Source organism: Lepidochelys kempii, chromosome 13 (genome assembly GCF_965140285.1).
Source record: "Lepidochelys kempii isolate rLepKem1 chromosome 13, rLepKem1.hap1, whole genome shotgun sequence".
NCBI classification, from domain to species: Eukaryota; Metazoa; Chordata; order Testudines; family Cheloniidae; genus Lepidochelys; species Lepidochelys kempii.
This window is the reverse complement of record NC_136392.1, coordinates 20,072,128-20,085,151: the sequence shown is the minus strand read 5'-3', so window position 1 is coordinate 20,085,151 and position 13,024 is coordinate 20,072,128. Positions and strand designations below refer to the sequence as shown.

The window sequence follows — 13,024 nt, the reverse complement described above, 5'->3', positions numbered from 1 at the left end:
TCCTGATTGCGCAGTATGATACAGCCCCTTTTTACACCATTGGGTGGAGTCTGGCATGGCCCCACTGACGTGGGGCTGCCATGCTGTTACTGAATACCCCCATCATTGGGGGGCTCTTTGGCACAAGGGCTCTACACCAAGACCCTACAGGGGGAAGGAGGAGACATGCCACAGTTCTTTTGTGCTGGCATAACTGCTGATATAGGGCCATGTCACAGGGTAACTGGCCCACTGAAGGGGTCAGACACCCACCCTACCTGTAACAGGCTCCGCTAAGGAGAATGAGCCAGCCCAGACCCACCTGAGGATCGTTAATTGTCTGAGTGGCTGGCAGGCACTTAATTAGGTAAGGAGCAGCTGAGCCTAATAAAAGGCTTATGAGGGCTCAGTTAGGAGGCCCCAGAACGCGGAGAAAGGTCTGGAGGAGAGGGTCTTCTCAGGAGAGCTGTTTCAAGAGCTCACTAGAAAAGAGGATCTAGGAAAGGTGCTCATGGTCCCAAGAGAGCTACGAGGGGCAAAACCCTAGCAGGAGGCTCAGCCCCAGCAAAAGGACTTTACCAACAGAGGCAAGAGGGCCAGGTTGTTGGGGAACTATGCACTGCTCCAGGGAAGAGCTGCACAGCTGCAGAGTCCAGGGAAGGAACCATTCCTGAGGGCAGGAGGCCTGGCTCCAGAAGAGGGTCCTTGGTTGCGAAGGTCTTACACGTGAAAACCCTGGAGGGAGTAGAAAGGAGGACTCAGTTGGGGGTTGGCTGACTAAGAATACCTGAACCCTCCAGCTAGGATGCTGGATTGAAGGCTTGTTTGCATACCATGTTTGGCTGTTGATTACATAAGCAAGACCCTGAAGGGACATTGTTCACTATCGACAAACCTCGTTGAAGTTACTGATAGTCCATAAGAGGAAACTGAGGCAGAGACACAACTGAGGTTCCTCACCAGGCTGCAATATGGTCCTCCAGTGGTGAGTGCCTGTCATTAACAGGTTATTGCAAGCTGGCACAATTTAGAGCAGTGGCTCTCAACTTTTCCAGACTACTGTACCCCTTTCAGGAGTCTGATTTGTCTTGCATACCCCAAGTTTCTCCTCACTACTTGCCTACAAAATCAGACAAAAATACAAAAGTGTCACAGCACACTTATTGCTGAAAAATTGATGACTTTCTCATTTTTACCATATACTTATAAAATAAATCAATCAGAATATAAATATCGTACTTACATTTCAGTGTACAGAGCAGTATATAGAGCAGTATAAACAAGTCATTGCATGAAATTTTAGTTTGTGCTGAGTTCACTAGTGCTTTTATTTAGTCTGTTGTAAAACTAGGCAAATATCGAGATGTATCCCCTGGAAGACCTCTGCGCATCCCCAGGAGTACACGTACCCCTGGTTGAGAACCACTGATTTAGAGCACCCACCAGGTTGTTCTGAGTTGCACCAGAGGCAAAGCAAGCTTCTAAAAAGAGTTAGGGAGGCTCAAATATGAAGATTGGAGAATGGTATATTCCAATAGACACTGATACTCAGAGTCAGGACACACCAAATGGAAGCTGGAAAGAAAGAGCCCAGAATATGTGAACTGTAAGATAAAAAACCTGGCACTTGCACTAACTTAATGACAGCACCTGGTGCACAAGATCCCAGAAGTGATTTAAAAATAGATGTGAAAAGAGGTCACAAACTCCACAAGGACAAGAAAAAGAAATTAATGATGCGTCTTTCTTAAGCTGGCTGTGCTGGGAGGAGCTCTGCATACTTAATGCATAACACAGCATGGGCTGGGCTGAGGAAAGGAAGAGCACGGCCGTACGCGGGACAGAGGCGATAAGCTCTGGTGCTCTGGATTTTCTTCAAACCATTCATTATTGACATTGGCATTGTCCACCTAACTCTTCAAACCACAATTCAAAACCCAAACAGGCTTTGAAAAAGCAGCTTAGGAATTTGAATATTTAAAGGGAGATGGTTCAGCAAAGAAGGAATTGTCTCTTTTGGCAGTGAAGGGCATAAAACTAGCAGTGGCAATTTTTGGGCTATGCACAACATCAGGGGAACACAGGGGCAGGTGGTGGGCCACTGGTGCTGTATCAACAACTGGCCTGGGGCCTTTTAGGCCATACTTACACTACACTAAATAAGACAGGTTTCAGATGCGCCAATCTTCAGGATAGGCATGCAGCCTGCAGAGAGCACTGGGCAGATTTCTAAAGGCATAAGGTGTATAACTAAATATGTAAAATATGCACATACAGGCTTAATTTTCTCTCACAATTATTAGGATTGTGTGCACAAATCATGTAATTTTGCACATCTGAGTTCTTACAAATGTACCTCCCAGAAGTGCATCACTTGCACATGTCATTACTCCATTTGCAAACCCAACAAGGGTAAATACACATTTTGCCAGTACATTGCATACCTAATATCTTTGCAGATCTGTCTATCAGAGTACTAACGCTGCATGTCTGTTTGGATTAACACGGTGCATTGCATTATAAATCTAATGAACTAAGACTGTGTCTGTGATCTTGTCTCCCTCTAGTGGGTAACAGCAACAACTGTAATAGCCTGCCATTTACAATTTAAACAATAATAAATCCTGCTTAGCTGTCTGCTCCACTGGTTTTCAACCTGTGGTCTGTGGACCCTGGGGGTCTGCAGACTGTCTAAGATTTCCAAAGGGGTCCACGCTTCCATTCTAATTTTTTAGGGGTTCACAAATGAAAAAAGGTTGAAAACCACTGGTCTACTCCATTAGCCCAAGTGGTAGGGGCTTGTGCGTGTGGCATTGAATTTTCCAGGATCAGTACTCAGTAATAGCCATGGTATCTTCATACACACAGCCATGGTTTGTTCTGCTTGTCTCTGTGGTCTGCACCTCTCTATTGAAGATTATTGCAGCCATGGGTCAAACTGAGCAGGGCTGCCCTTTGATCTCCCCTGATCATACAGAACAGGTCCTCCACGTGCCCAGCAGGCACCACTGACCTTCCCAGTGCTGTACGTACCTGTAGGTCAGTGAAGGAGTCAAGTTCCACATGAAAAATCCATCAGCCTTAATTCCATTCAAATGCCACCATGACAAAAGGGTTCTAGTCAGTGTAAATGGGAGTAGAGGAACGTGAAAGAGAAATGGATTCCCTTTTCTATTCCGTGACCTGGGGTGCAGCCATGTTCAGGCCAGCCATAGCTTCAGCCCCTGCACTTGCCTGTCTAAAGGGTACAGAGTACAGACTCTCTGCCAATCTTGTGAAAATGCTGACAAATGTCACCTGGAGCTAGTACTGGCCCCAGGGGCTTCACTAGTTACAGCAGGCACTTTGCAAGTCCAATGAGAAACGCTACCTCCTTATTTCTGGCAGCTATTTTTAGTAGCTTTTTGTTGGGTTTGGAGAAGAAAAATCAGCACATTATTTGGTCAGAGCCAATTTGTGGCCTTTTCCTCTATCTAAGGTGGAGGGTCTTTTGTCAAATAGCATCTGAATTTGAATATTGAACGGAAACAAAAGAACCCCATGAGTTCATCTTCTAAACTGTATGAAAATATGCTGAAGTTGACACGTGTCAAAAAAAAAAAGTTACATGAAGTGAGCTGTAGCTCACGAAAGCTTATGCTCAAATAAATTGGTTAGTCTCTAAGGTGCCACAAGTCCTCCTTTTCATTCTGCTTATATTTCACAGACTGAGGGCAGGAGAGATTGTAACAGTAGGGTGGAGGGTTTCAGAAGGAAAGCGACTCTTCTCCATATCCGCTGTGTTTGATTTGAGAGGAAAGGAAATGAGGCCAGAGCTGAGGCATACTCAGCGATGGGATAATAAAGCCCTTTCAGATTCACTCCAGTGTGTGTGAAAACCATCTGTTGGCTGTAACCCAAGCTGGAGCTGCCTCTTTTGTGTGAGGCTGGCTGACTTGTAAATCGTGTGTCTCTGCCAATGCTCCCAACCTGAGAATTCAATTGGAAAGATTATTGCTGAATCAAAGGCAGTTGGAGAGAAACAGATGAATTTCTTCAAAGGACTGACAGGAAAGTCCGCTGCTGAGTGCCCTGTGTACTGTGAAGCCGCAAACGGCAGGGGGCAAACTCTCAGGAACAGCGAGCCTGAGTTTGAAAGAGCCGAGCAATGAGTGAATTGTCACACTTGAGCTGTTCTGCAGCTGCTGTCAGTTTCAGAAGGAGGAAATGAGGGAGCTTTCAGAAATCCTCTGCTTCAGTCCTGCAGGTTTGAGCCACACTGCAAGTTCCAAAGAGAAACTTGTACTGAACCAGGAAACGGATGCATCTCAAAGTCTGCCGCGGTACCTGAGTTTGGAACCCAGAATAGATCGCCCAGGCCAACCCCCTGCCAGGGGCAGGTCTTCTGCTAAACTGTGTCCATGCGTACTTCACAAGCCTGAGTTTGACCGCTCCAAGTGATGATTCTCCCCTGAGAGCAGCGGGACAGTGCATCCCTTGCTAAGTTTGGTATCTGTTGCACGTCTTCCCAAGAGCTGTCATTTGATCTGAACTATGGCAAAGGAAAGAATTTGTTCTCACTTGATCCACTTAACTTTCTGCCAGAAGAGCCCAGTGGTTTCCTTGCAGATGCCAGTGCAGCTTCCCAAGCTGCTATATAAGCACTAGAGCACATACAATACATCAAACTGACTTTGAAGGTCCTTATTTTAGCTGATCTAGCTCAATCCTTTCTGCAGATGTTTCTTCTCAGGCTTGCTAACTTTCTAGACAGCTTTATTTTCCTCTCCTCTCCCCAGGCAGAAGCTGTGGCTTTGCTTGAGGGTGCGAAGTACTTTTCTAGGCAGGAACTATTGTTTTGGCCCAGGATTATAATGGGGAAGGGATTATGGGGACAGAAGGGCTCTTGTGAATTTCCCACCAACTAGCCTGACTCTGCGAACACCAAGCATGGTGCCTCACTACTGTGGGTAGCTACGCTGGCTTCCGTGGGATGTGCCACCGGCAGCTCACGCACGCTGGGGCCTCGTGGACACCCACGTAGTTACTCTGTTTGCCATTCCCCACCTCCAGTGGCAGTTGCCTTTTGACAAGGCAAGAGGGGGCGGCTGAGACCCAGGTGCAGCACCATCCGCATAGGCTAGGGCTGCGTGAAGCTGAAGCAGTCCCAGATTGCATGGAGTGGGTGGGGACAGTGGCCAGGGGAGACCACAGCAGGAATAGGCAGCGACTGGGGACCCTGGGTGGATTCCAGCTGCGGGAGAGAAGGCAGCATGCAGGACACAGTGGCTGGGCGAACCTGGAAGAACATCCAGTGGTGGGAACAATAGCTAAAGCAAGAGAGGCAGGGATGCTGATCTTCCCCCCGACCCCAACCCATGTGTCTCATCCAGAGAGGGGAGATCTCTGCACTGTAGGTATTACAGCCACAGGGCTGCTCACAGGGGCACCCTCAGCAATTTTTTCACATGGGGTGCCCAACGCATGGTGCCTCAAGGGATTCCGGCTCTAAGTTTCTCCAACAAAACTCCCGCTCAGTGCAAGCAAACAAAATGGAATCACCCACGGAGCCCCATCACTCAGCCCTAGGCAAACCCATCTCATGTCCGCCTCCCACGGGCACCCTGCTGCCCCTTTCCTGCCCGGCTCCCCCATGCAGGCACTCACTGCAGCTCCCTGCATTTGTAGCAAGGCTTGAAGCTGTCACTAAGTAAGCTCTGGGGGCAGAGCAGAGGGGATATGGGCTGCTGGAAGTGGGGTTGGGCCAGGCAGGCCCCTGGCGGGGAGAGCTGGTGCAGGAGCTGGTTCCCTGGTAGTGGTAAGGAGAAGCAGCACGGGCCACCCTACTGTCCTCTCAGGTTTGGCCCTCCAGCCCTCCGTCATGACAGGATGACAGGGCCAAATGTGACTGAGTGGAATTGTGACCTGGTGCATGGGGTCACAGTGCCCCATAGCTTTGGACCCATGGCCCCCCCCATCATGACCTGAGTGGTGCTGCGACTCCCACGCACCGGGTCACAATGCTACTTACTCCGTTTTGGCCCTCCCACCCCCGCCAGCCACTCACTACTCCCAGTAGTAAGCACTGTGTCTGTGCAGGACTGGACCCAAAGGTCCCTTTTCCAGGGCTCCAGCTCACATTCAGTACATCTGTTCTGTTCCTCTGCTCCCAGCAGCGCTAACTTGGGAGAGTGCCTCTGCAGAGCAGACAGACCCCATCCTCCAGCAGAGCAGGGAGAAGAAAGCCAGGAAGAGAAGTGGGAGTATAGCATTGATTGGAAGCAGACTGCAGCCAGTAGTTACACCTTCCCCCAGAGGATAGCATGCTTCACTGGGGAGGTGCCTCTCTCAGCTGAGGAATCAGTGAAGCAGACTTCAACAGCTGAATCCCAAATAAAGCAAAAGCATCAGCATTGTCTGCAATTAGTGCTAGATCATGTCATGTGAGGCTTGTCTGGAAATGCCACCTGGAACTATTGCACAACCAGGAGACACATGGTGAAAACTCTTAATTCAAGGAGACTGAGGGGGAAATTGACGCCTGTGCAGAGGGTTTCCCCCAAGCTTAATGCAGATCTGTGGGCATTTTGCGCTGGGCTGAATTTTGAAAGTGCTCAGGGCTGGATTTTCAGGTGCTTAGCACCTAGCAGCTCCCACTGTGACGCTTCTAGCCAGATTTTCCACAGCACCAGCATGCTGAGCTTTTTCGAAAATCTGGCCCTTGTGTGAGTGGGCAATATGCCCTCAGTTGCTTGTGTGCGGCTCGGGCTGGGCTATCACGCCGCTCTCTCTGATTTCTTCGGGCAGGTTTGCTACTCATAAGGGGAAATAAATATGCACAGTGAGCTGAGGCTGGGCTTGTGGATAGCTAATAAGAGTAATTGCGGCTGACTAAATAGTATATACGTGAGTCTAACGTCTCTTCCCCACCATCCCGCAGCCAAGCAGAGCCCCTCGCCAGCCCGTGTTAGTGTAAGTTAACTACCATTTTGCAAAGTTGATTTGTACTGATTTGAGACTGAGTGTTAGTGAACATTTGACCCTTATTACAGATTTGTTTTAAGGACCTAATTTTAAGAAGCTGTGAAGTGTGTCACTAAGCAGGCGTGTTTCCCCCCTGTGGGGATGTGACTACAGAGGACTCATAATGACACTTAGCATCCATGTGTAGCAGCTTCTGTGGGGAAGATGGGTCAAAAGCAGGCCAATCATATGTATAAACAGACTAGGAACCTGTGGGACACAATTCAAGCCTTGTCTACAAGGACTGTTTAGGCAGTTGTGTAGCTGCACTGGCACAAGCCCCTAGTGTAAACGCAGCGCACCAGCGCAAACTGTGATTTGCACCCGTGCAGCTTACACTGGTGTGCCCCACATCTACACTGTAGGTTTGCACCCATGTAGCTACACCAATGGCTAAAACCCGAAAGCAAACAAGGCCATAGGTGCCTTGCAAATGGCATATCACACGCTTGCATCCCTAACAGCTCCATTTTTTATTTTTTTATTTTTTTTGGCTGCAGTGCTGTATGTTCCTTTCTCACCCCGCTCCCCCTTTGAAGGTACACTCTGTAAATCCCGCATATTCATCCTGGGATGCAGGATTAGTCTTCATGATCATTTCATACCCTTTGCTGAATGAAAACTACTCTGGGAACGTGCTGGATGCTGCCAGGCTGCAAAAGCATTTGATACAGAATGCAAAATGTACTACTCCCACCCTTAGATGGGGTTCCTGGGGGTCAGGAAAGATGCATATTCCGGGGGGAGGGGAGGCATCTCAGTTTGGCATCTCTCACCTGAACTCAATCACTTTGAAACCCCCCATGCCCCAAAGTACTATTGTCCTTGTTTTGTTTTTTGAAAAGGAGGAAGGAGGAACCACTACCAGGCAATAAATTACAGGCCACCCCAGATATTGCTCACCTTTAATCCTGCAGGGAAGGGGTGATGGGAAGCACCTGAACCAGGGACAGGAGAGTTGATATTTTTTTAATCCTAGGTGATTAATTTATAGCTAAAGAAATATTGTAATCACAGCTAACTACTCCAGCACTACTGGATGGGGGAAGGGGACTTTAAATGCATCACATGTAACTAGACTGCATGGAAATCAATGAGTTCTGAAAGGAAGAGGTCTGTGGAATATAGCTATTCATTTCAAGCATACATTAAATCAGACTGTTAAATCAGCAGGTTGCTTTCAAGTACTGAAATAATGATTTGCCTAAATCAATTTATTTTGCAGCTTGAATTTCAGTGGAATCCATCTGGCATCTGCCGGGCAGTTTAGTGACTTCCTGGGGAGCATGGGTCCTGCACAATTTGTTGGTCGTCAGACCTTGGCCACCACCTCCATGGGTAAGGAACAGAAAGGCAGAGATCAGTTTAAAATGCATACTGTATGTATCACTCCCACAAGCCACCCACTAACCTGCCCAGCACCTCTCTTCCCATGCCCCTGTTCTCAGTTTGATAAAATGTGCTTGGCTGTTAGATTTTCTTGATTTGTGTCATCCCATTCTAGTTAATGCTATGTAAGCGGCAGCATTACCTGTCCCTCCGACACACTTCAAATACAAAAGGCAAGGTCAAGCCAAAATGGGCATCCTCTAAATGCATCTTGGGCGTCTTCACATTTCTCTGATGCGCTGAAGCACACAAACACTCGAAGGATTTTCTTGTGGTGCATCACAACTGCATTTTCCAAAGAGGCCTCTAATTCTGGGGAGATTAGAGACTAGATGGCACTAGCCTGAGTCTCCACATCTGGGGTTAGGAGACCATAAGAGATCATTTTTGGAAATGTGGGCTTGAATCGCCCCAGAGTTACACCCTCTAACGCTGTGATCGAGTAATGGAGGAGGGAAACAGGCACTTTAGGCCAGCATTTTTCTTGCAGTTGTTGACATGAGGATTTTTTGAAACAGTTTAACAATCAGACTTGTTATGTAAAAGCCTTCTTGCTATCTGATTCTCTTCAATCATTTCCGGTTTGTTATGTAGGAGATGTGGAAATTGGTTTACAGGAGCGAAATGGACAGCTAGAAGTGGATATCATTCAGGCACGAGGACTGACCCCCAAACCTGGCTCCAAAACCCTTCCAGGTAGCGTGTTTCAGTCTGTTTGAAGTGACTCAGAGCCCACTGCACCCCTTCCTCCTGGAGCACTTGAGGACAGGTAGAATATTGACTCTGCCTGGAACAGAGAATGCCTTGCCCAGCTGGGAGCACATACTGTTTGTGCTTGCTTGAAAATACAGTTGGATAGAAAATCCTTTGCTGAAAACACCTCTTTTGTAATCATATTTGAGAAGTTTTATCCTGCCATTTCTAACATGAACCATTATGATTCTACCTTTTTTGACCATACATTTTTCTTTCAGCTGCTTACATCAAGGCATATCTACTAGAAAATGGAGTGTGCATTGCAAAAAAGAAGACAAAAGTGGCTCGAAAATCATTAGACCCCCTGTACAACCAGGTGTTACTGTTTGCGGAGAGCCCACAAGGCAAAGTATTACAGGTAAGAGCACCTCTGAGAAGAAGTGAGATGTCTTCTCCTCTTTGCACTCAGCCTCCACCAAAGTATACGGAGTTTAAGGAATCAGAGTAATTAACAGTAATGGGAAATATTTATGAATCAATAACTTATTGTACCAAACGCACTCAATCTGGATTTGACAAACATAGAGGAAAAATGTTGTCCTCCTATTCAGATGGGTTCTTATTTGAAACCCTGTTGGGTTACACTGGCATGTGGTTCTACTGATAAAATGCCCATTTTTCTTCATTGCCAGGTACAAAGTAGCTAAAGAATCATGGAATGCAGCTTGTTTTCGTTGCTTATCTAGACTAAGAGTGATCTTCTAGATCCAGCTCCTGCTCAAATGTCTCCTCTGCATCTGCCTTTGTTCTTTGGCTGTGATACATATACTGCCCCATTATGGACACTTCCAACCTTTCTCCTTAGTTTTAGGGGGTAGAAAAGGTTTGGTACTGTTAATTCACATCCAAATCTATTACACACAAAAAATCCTGGCTGTTGATTGGCTGGCAACGTTGGAGTAATTAGTCTTAAAGTTTCTCCTGCTTATCTCTACTGAAGTGTGGAACATCGGTAGGGCCCTACCAAATTCACAGTCCACTTTGGTCAATTTCACCGTTATAGGATTTTAAAAATCATAAATTTCATTATTTCAGATATTTAAATCTGAAATGTCTTGGTGTTGTAACTGTAGGGGTCCTGTTCCAACTCTGAAGGCAGCAGCAGAGAAGTAGGGGTGGCATGGAATGGTATTATTGCCACCCTTACTTCTGTGCGGCGGCTGCTGGCGGGGTGCTGCCTTCGGAGCTGGGCACCTGGCCAGCAGCCACCGCTCTCCAGTCTCCCAGCTCTGAAGGCGGCATACAAGTAAGGGTGGCAATACTGCAACCCCTCTACAATAACTTTGCGACACCTCGCCCACCACCCTCTTTTGGGGCAGGACCCCAGTTTGAGAAATGCTGGTCTCCCCCGTGAAATCTGCATAGTCTAGGGTAAAAGTACACAAAAGGCCAGATTTCACAGTCTGTGACACATTTTTCACAGCTGTGAATTTGGTAGGGCCCTAAAAATTGGCTACCAATCACATCCCGCATGCAGATTAATTCATCCTGATTAGCTCCCTATCAGTCAGTAGCAGCTTCCTCTGAACTCATGTTGCAGCCAATTAGATTGCATGTGCAGCTATCTGCTTTTTAACTGGCTCATCCTAGGTCAGGTTTCTTCTGGACCTCTCATTTCATCTGCCTGTCCATTGTATTTATCACCCTGGTATCTAAGTGCCAAGCAAATTTATTTAGCACTACCCGTATCCAGTGATGAGCTGCCAAAATCTTAACAACGAGTTCCCTCCTCGCCCCACGAGGGGGTCGTTGACCACCCCACCCCCTAGGACCCCTGCCATCCACCCCTGTCCCCTGACTGCCCCCAGAACCGGGACAGGAGGGTCTCGTGGGCCACCGTAGTGGGTGCCCACCTCACTCCTAAAAGCCAGAGGCACCTGCCGGGGGGCGAGGTGGGGAGTCCCAGAGGTGCTTACCTGGGACAGCTCCCAGGAATCATCCGGCAGGTCCCTCTGGCTCCTAGGGGCGGGGAAGCATAGCTAGGGGGGAGCAGGGGGAGCAGCTGCTCCCCCACTGATCACCTCAAAAGTGGAGCCTTAGGCGCCAACTTCCTGGGTGCTCTGGGTCTGGAACACCCATGGGGAAAATTTGGTGGGTGCAGAGCACCCACCAGCAGCTCCCCACCCTGCACCCGGCCCCAGCTCACCTCCCCTCCCCTCCACCTCTGCCCCTGAACGCACCCCCCCCCTGCTTCTCCATGCCCCCCCCCCCCCCGGCTTCCCGCGAATCAGCTGTTCGGTGGGAAGCCTGGGAGGGCTGAGAAGCAGACGGCAGCTTCACCCTCAGGCCGAGGGTGGCGGAGGTGAGCTGCGGTGGGGAGCGGATCCCCTGCGCACCCCCCCCAGCTATCTGCTGCGGTGCGGGCAGCCCTCCTCGCACCCCACCTTCCCCCCTGCCCCAGCTCACCTCCGCCTCCCTGGGCCTGAGCCTTGCTTCTCAGCCTGCTCCAGCTTCCTGCGCGAACAGCTGATTCATGGGAAGCCTGGGGGGGGGGCAGAGAAGCAGGCGGCAGCTTCACATTCAGGCCGAGGGTGGCGGAGGTGAGCTGGGGCGAGGAGCGATTCCCCTGCGCCGCCCCCCCGCCCCGGGTTACCTGCTGTGGTGCGGGTGGCCCTCCTCGCGCCCCCCTGCCCGAGCTCACCTCCACCTCACTGGGCCTGAGCGAGAAGCCGCAGCCTGCTTCTCAGCCTACCCGAGCTTCCCGCGCGAACAGCTGATTCACGGGAAGCCTGGGGGGCAGAGAAGCAGAGCGGGGCGGCGCGTTCAGGGGAGGAGGCGGAGTGGAGGTGAGCTGGGGCCGGGGGTGGGGCGGGGAGCTGCTGGTGGGTGCTCTGCACCCACCAAATTTTCCCCTTGGGTGCTCCAGGGGATTTAGAAGCCCTTTTAGAACTGGTTGTCCGACGCGGAACAACCGGTTCGAAAAGGGCTTCTAAATTTAACAACTGGTTCTAGCAAACCGGTGCGAACCAGCTCCAGCTCACCACTGCCCGTATCCAAGGGAGGTGGTCTCTCTCTGCCTCCCCACAGTGCTAGGTTTCCCTGCTTCCTATTCTCTCTCTGCTCCTTTTCTCTTTCTCCCTTGTTTTCTCATTTTTTTGTTCTTCTTATGTCCCATCATCCCAGCCATCGAACTCCCATGGGTACAATGTGTGTTACTGGGAAAATGTGTTAGCAAAAACGTGGGGCTTGCAGTTTGCTAGGAATATGATTGGGTTTTGCTCAGCCTGTTTTCCTCTAATAAGGATGTCCACAGCTGGGACCCTGCTGCAGAGAACACTCGGCCTCCAAGGGCTCCGGAATTGCACCCTGAGCTTCCCCATCCAAATTGCTCCTCTGGCATGCAGCATCCTGATGGCTCAGGGATGCTGGTCAGACAGCCATTCAGGTAGCTAGATCCAAGCCCAGGAAGAGTTTTGTAAATCATAAGGAATTTTAACTCAATCCAGAAAGGAAAGGAAGCCAGTGGAGTATAAGAGAAATCTGTGGGATATGCTTCTATCAGCTTTTGTTCTTCGGAGATGCATTGTCACATGCTGTACAAGGTACAGCTGCTCTGTGGCTTTCATGTTTGCACCCAAGTAGAGTGAGCTTCAACAACTTACCCTGGATCACAGTGGCTAACTCCTCATCTGAGAAGAAAGGGTACCTTCTCCTGGCCAGTGTAAGGTGGGAGGGTGTCCATGTCACTGTCGCCATGAGAAGTGATGAGTCCAGCATAACCCAACACAGTGCAGGATCATGATTATCATAGTCTGCATGCCCTCAACCTCCTCTTGAAATTTTAGTGTTTTTAAAAAAACGACCAACCCACACCCACCAGATGCACATAAGAGATTCATGGCCATAGAGAACCAGCTGCTTCTGTGGAAAACATTGAGGAAGTATCCAACATTCTGTA

The 13,024-nt window shown here is 49.1% G+C and overlaps 1 protein-coding gene across 2 annotated transcripts in view; it reads left to right on the top strand.

Moving 5' to 3' along the window:
* Window positions 1–13,024, top strand: part of RIMS4 (regulating synaptic membrane exocytosis 4) — a 91,557-nt gene that overhangs the window by 67,453 nt on the left and 11,080 nt on the right. Inside the window, exons 3-5 of one of the 2 annotated variants that reach the window (XM_073309641.2) lie at window positions 8,207–8,319; window positions 8,965–9,066; window positions 9,345–9,484. In XM_073309641.2, the coding sequence (XP_073165742.1) occupies window positions 8,207–8,319; window positions 8,965–9,066; window positions 9,345–9,484 (355 nt within the window). The remainder of the gene's footprint in view (window positions 1–8,206; window positions 8,320–8,964; window positions 9,067–9,344; window positions 9,485–13,024) is intronic. The other variant, XM_073309642.2, reaches the window with a different exon arrangement.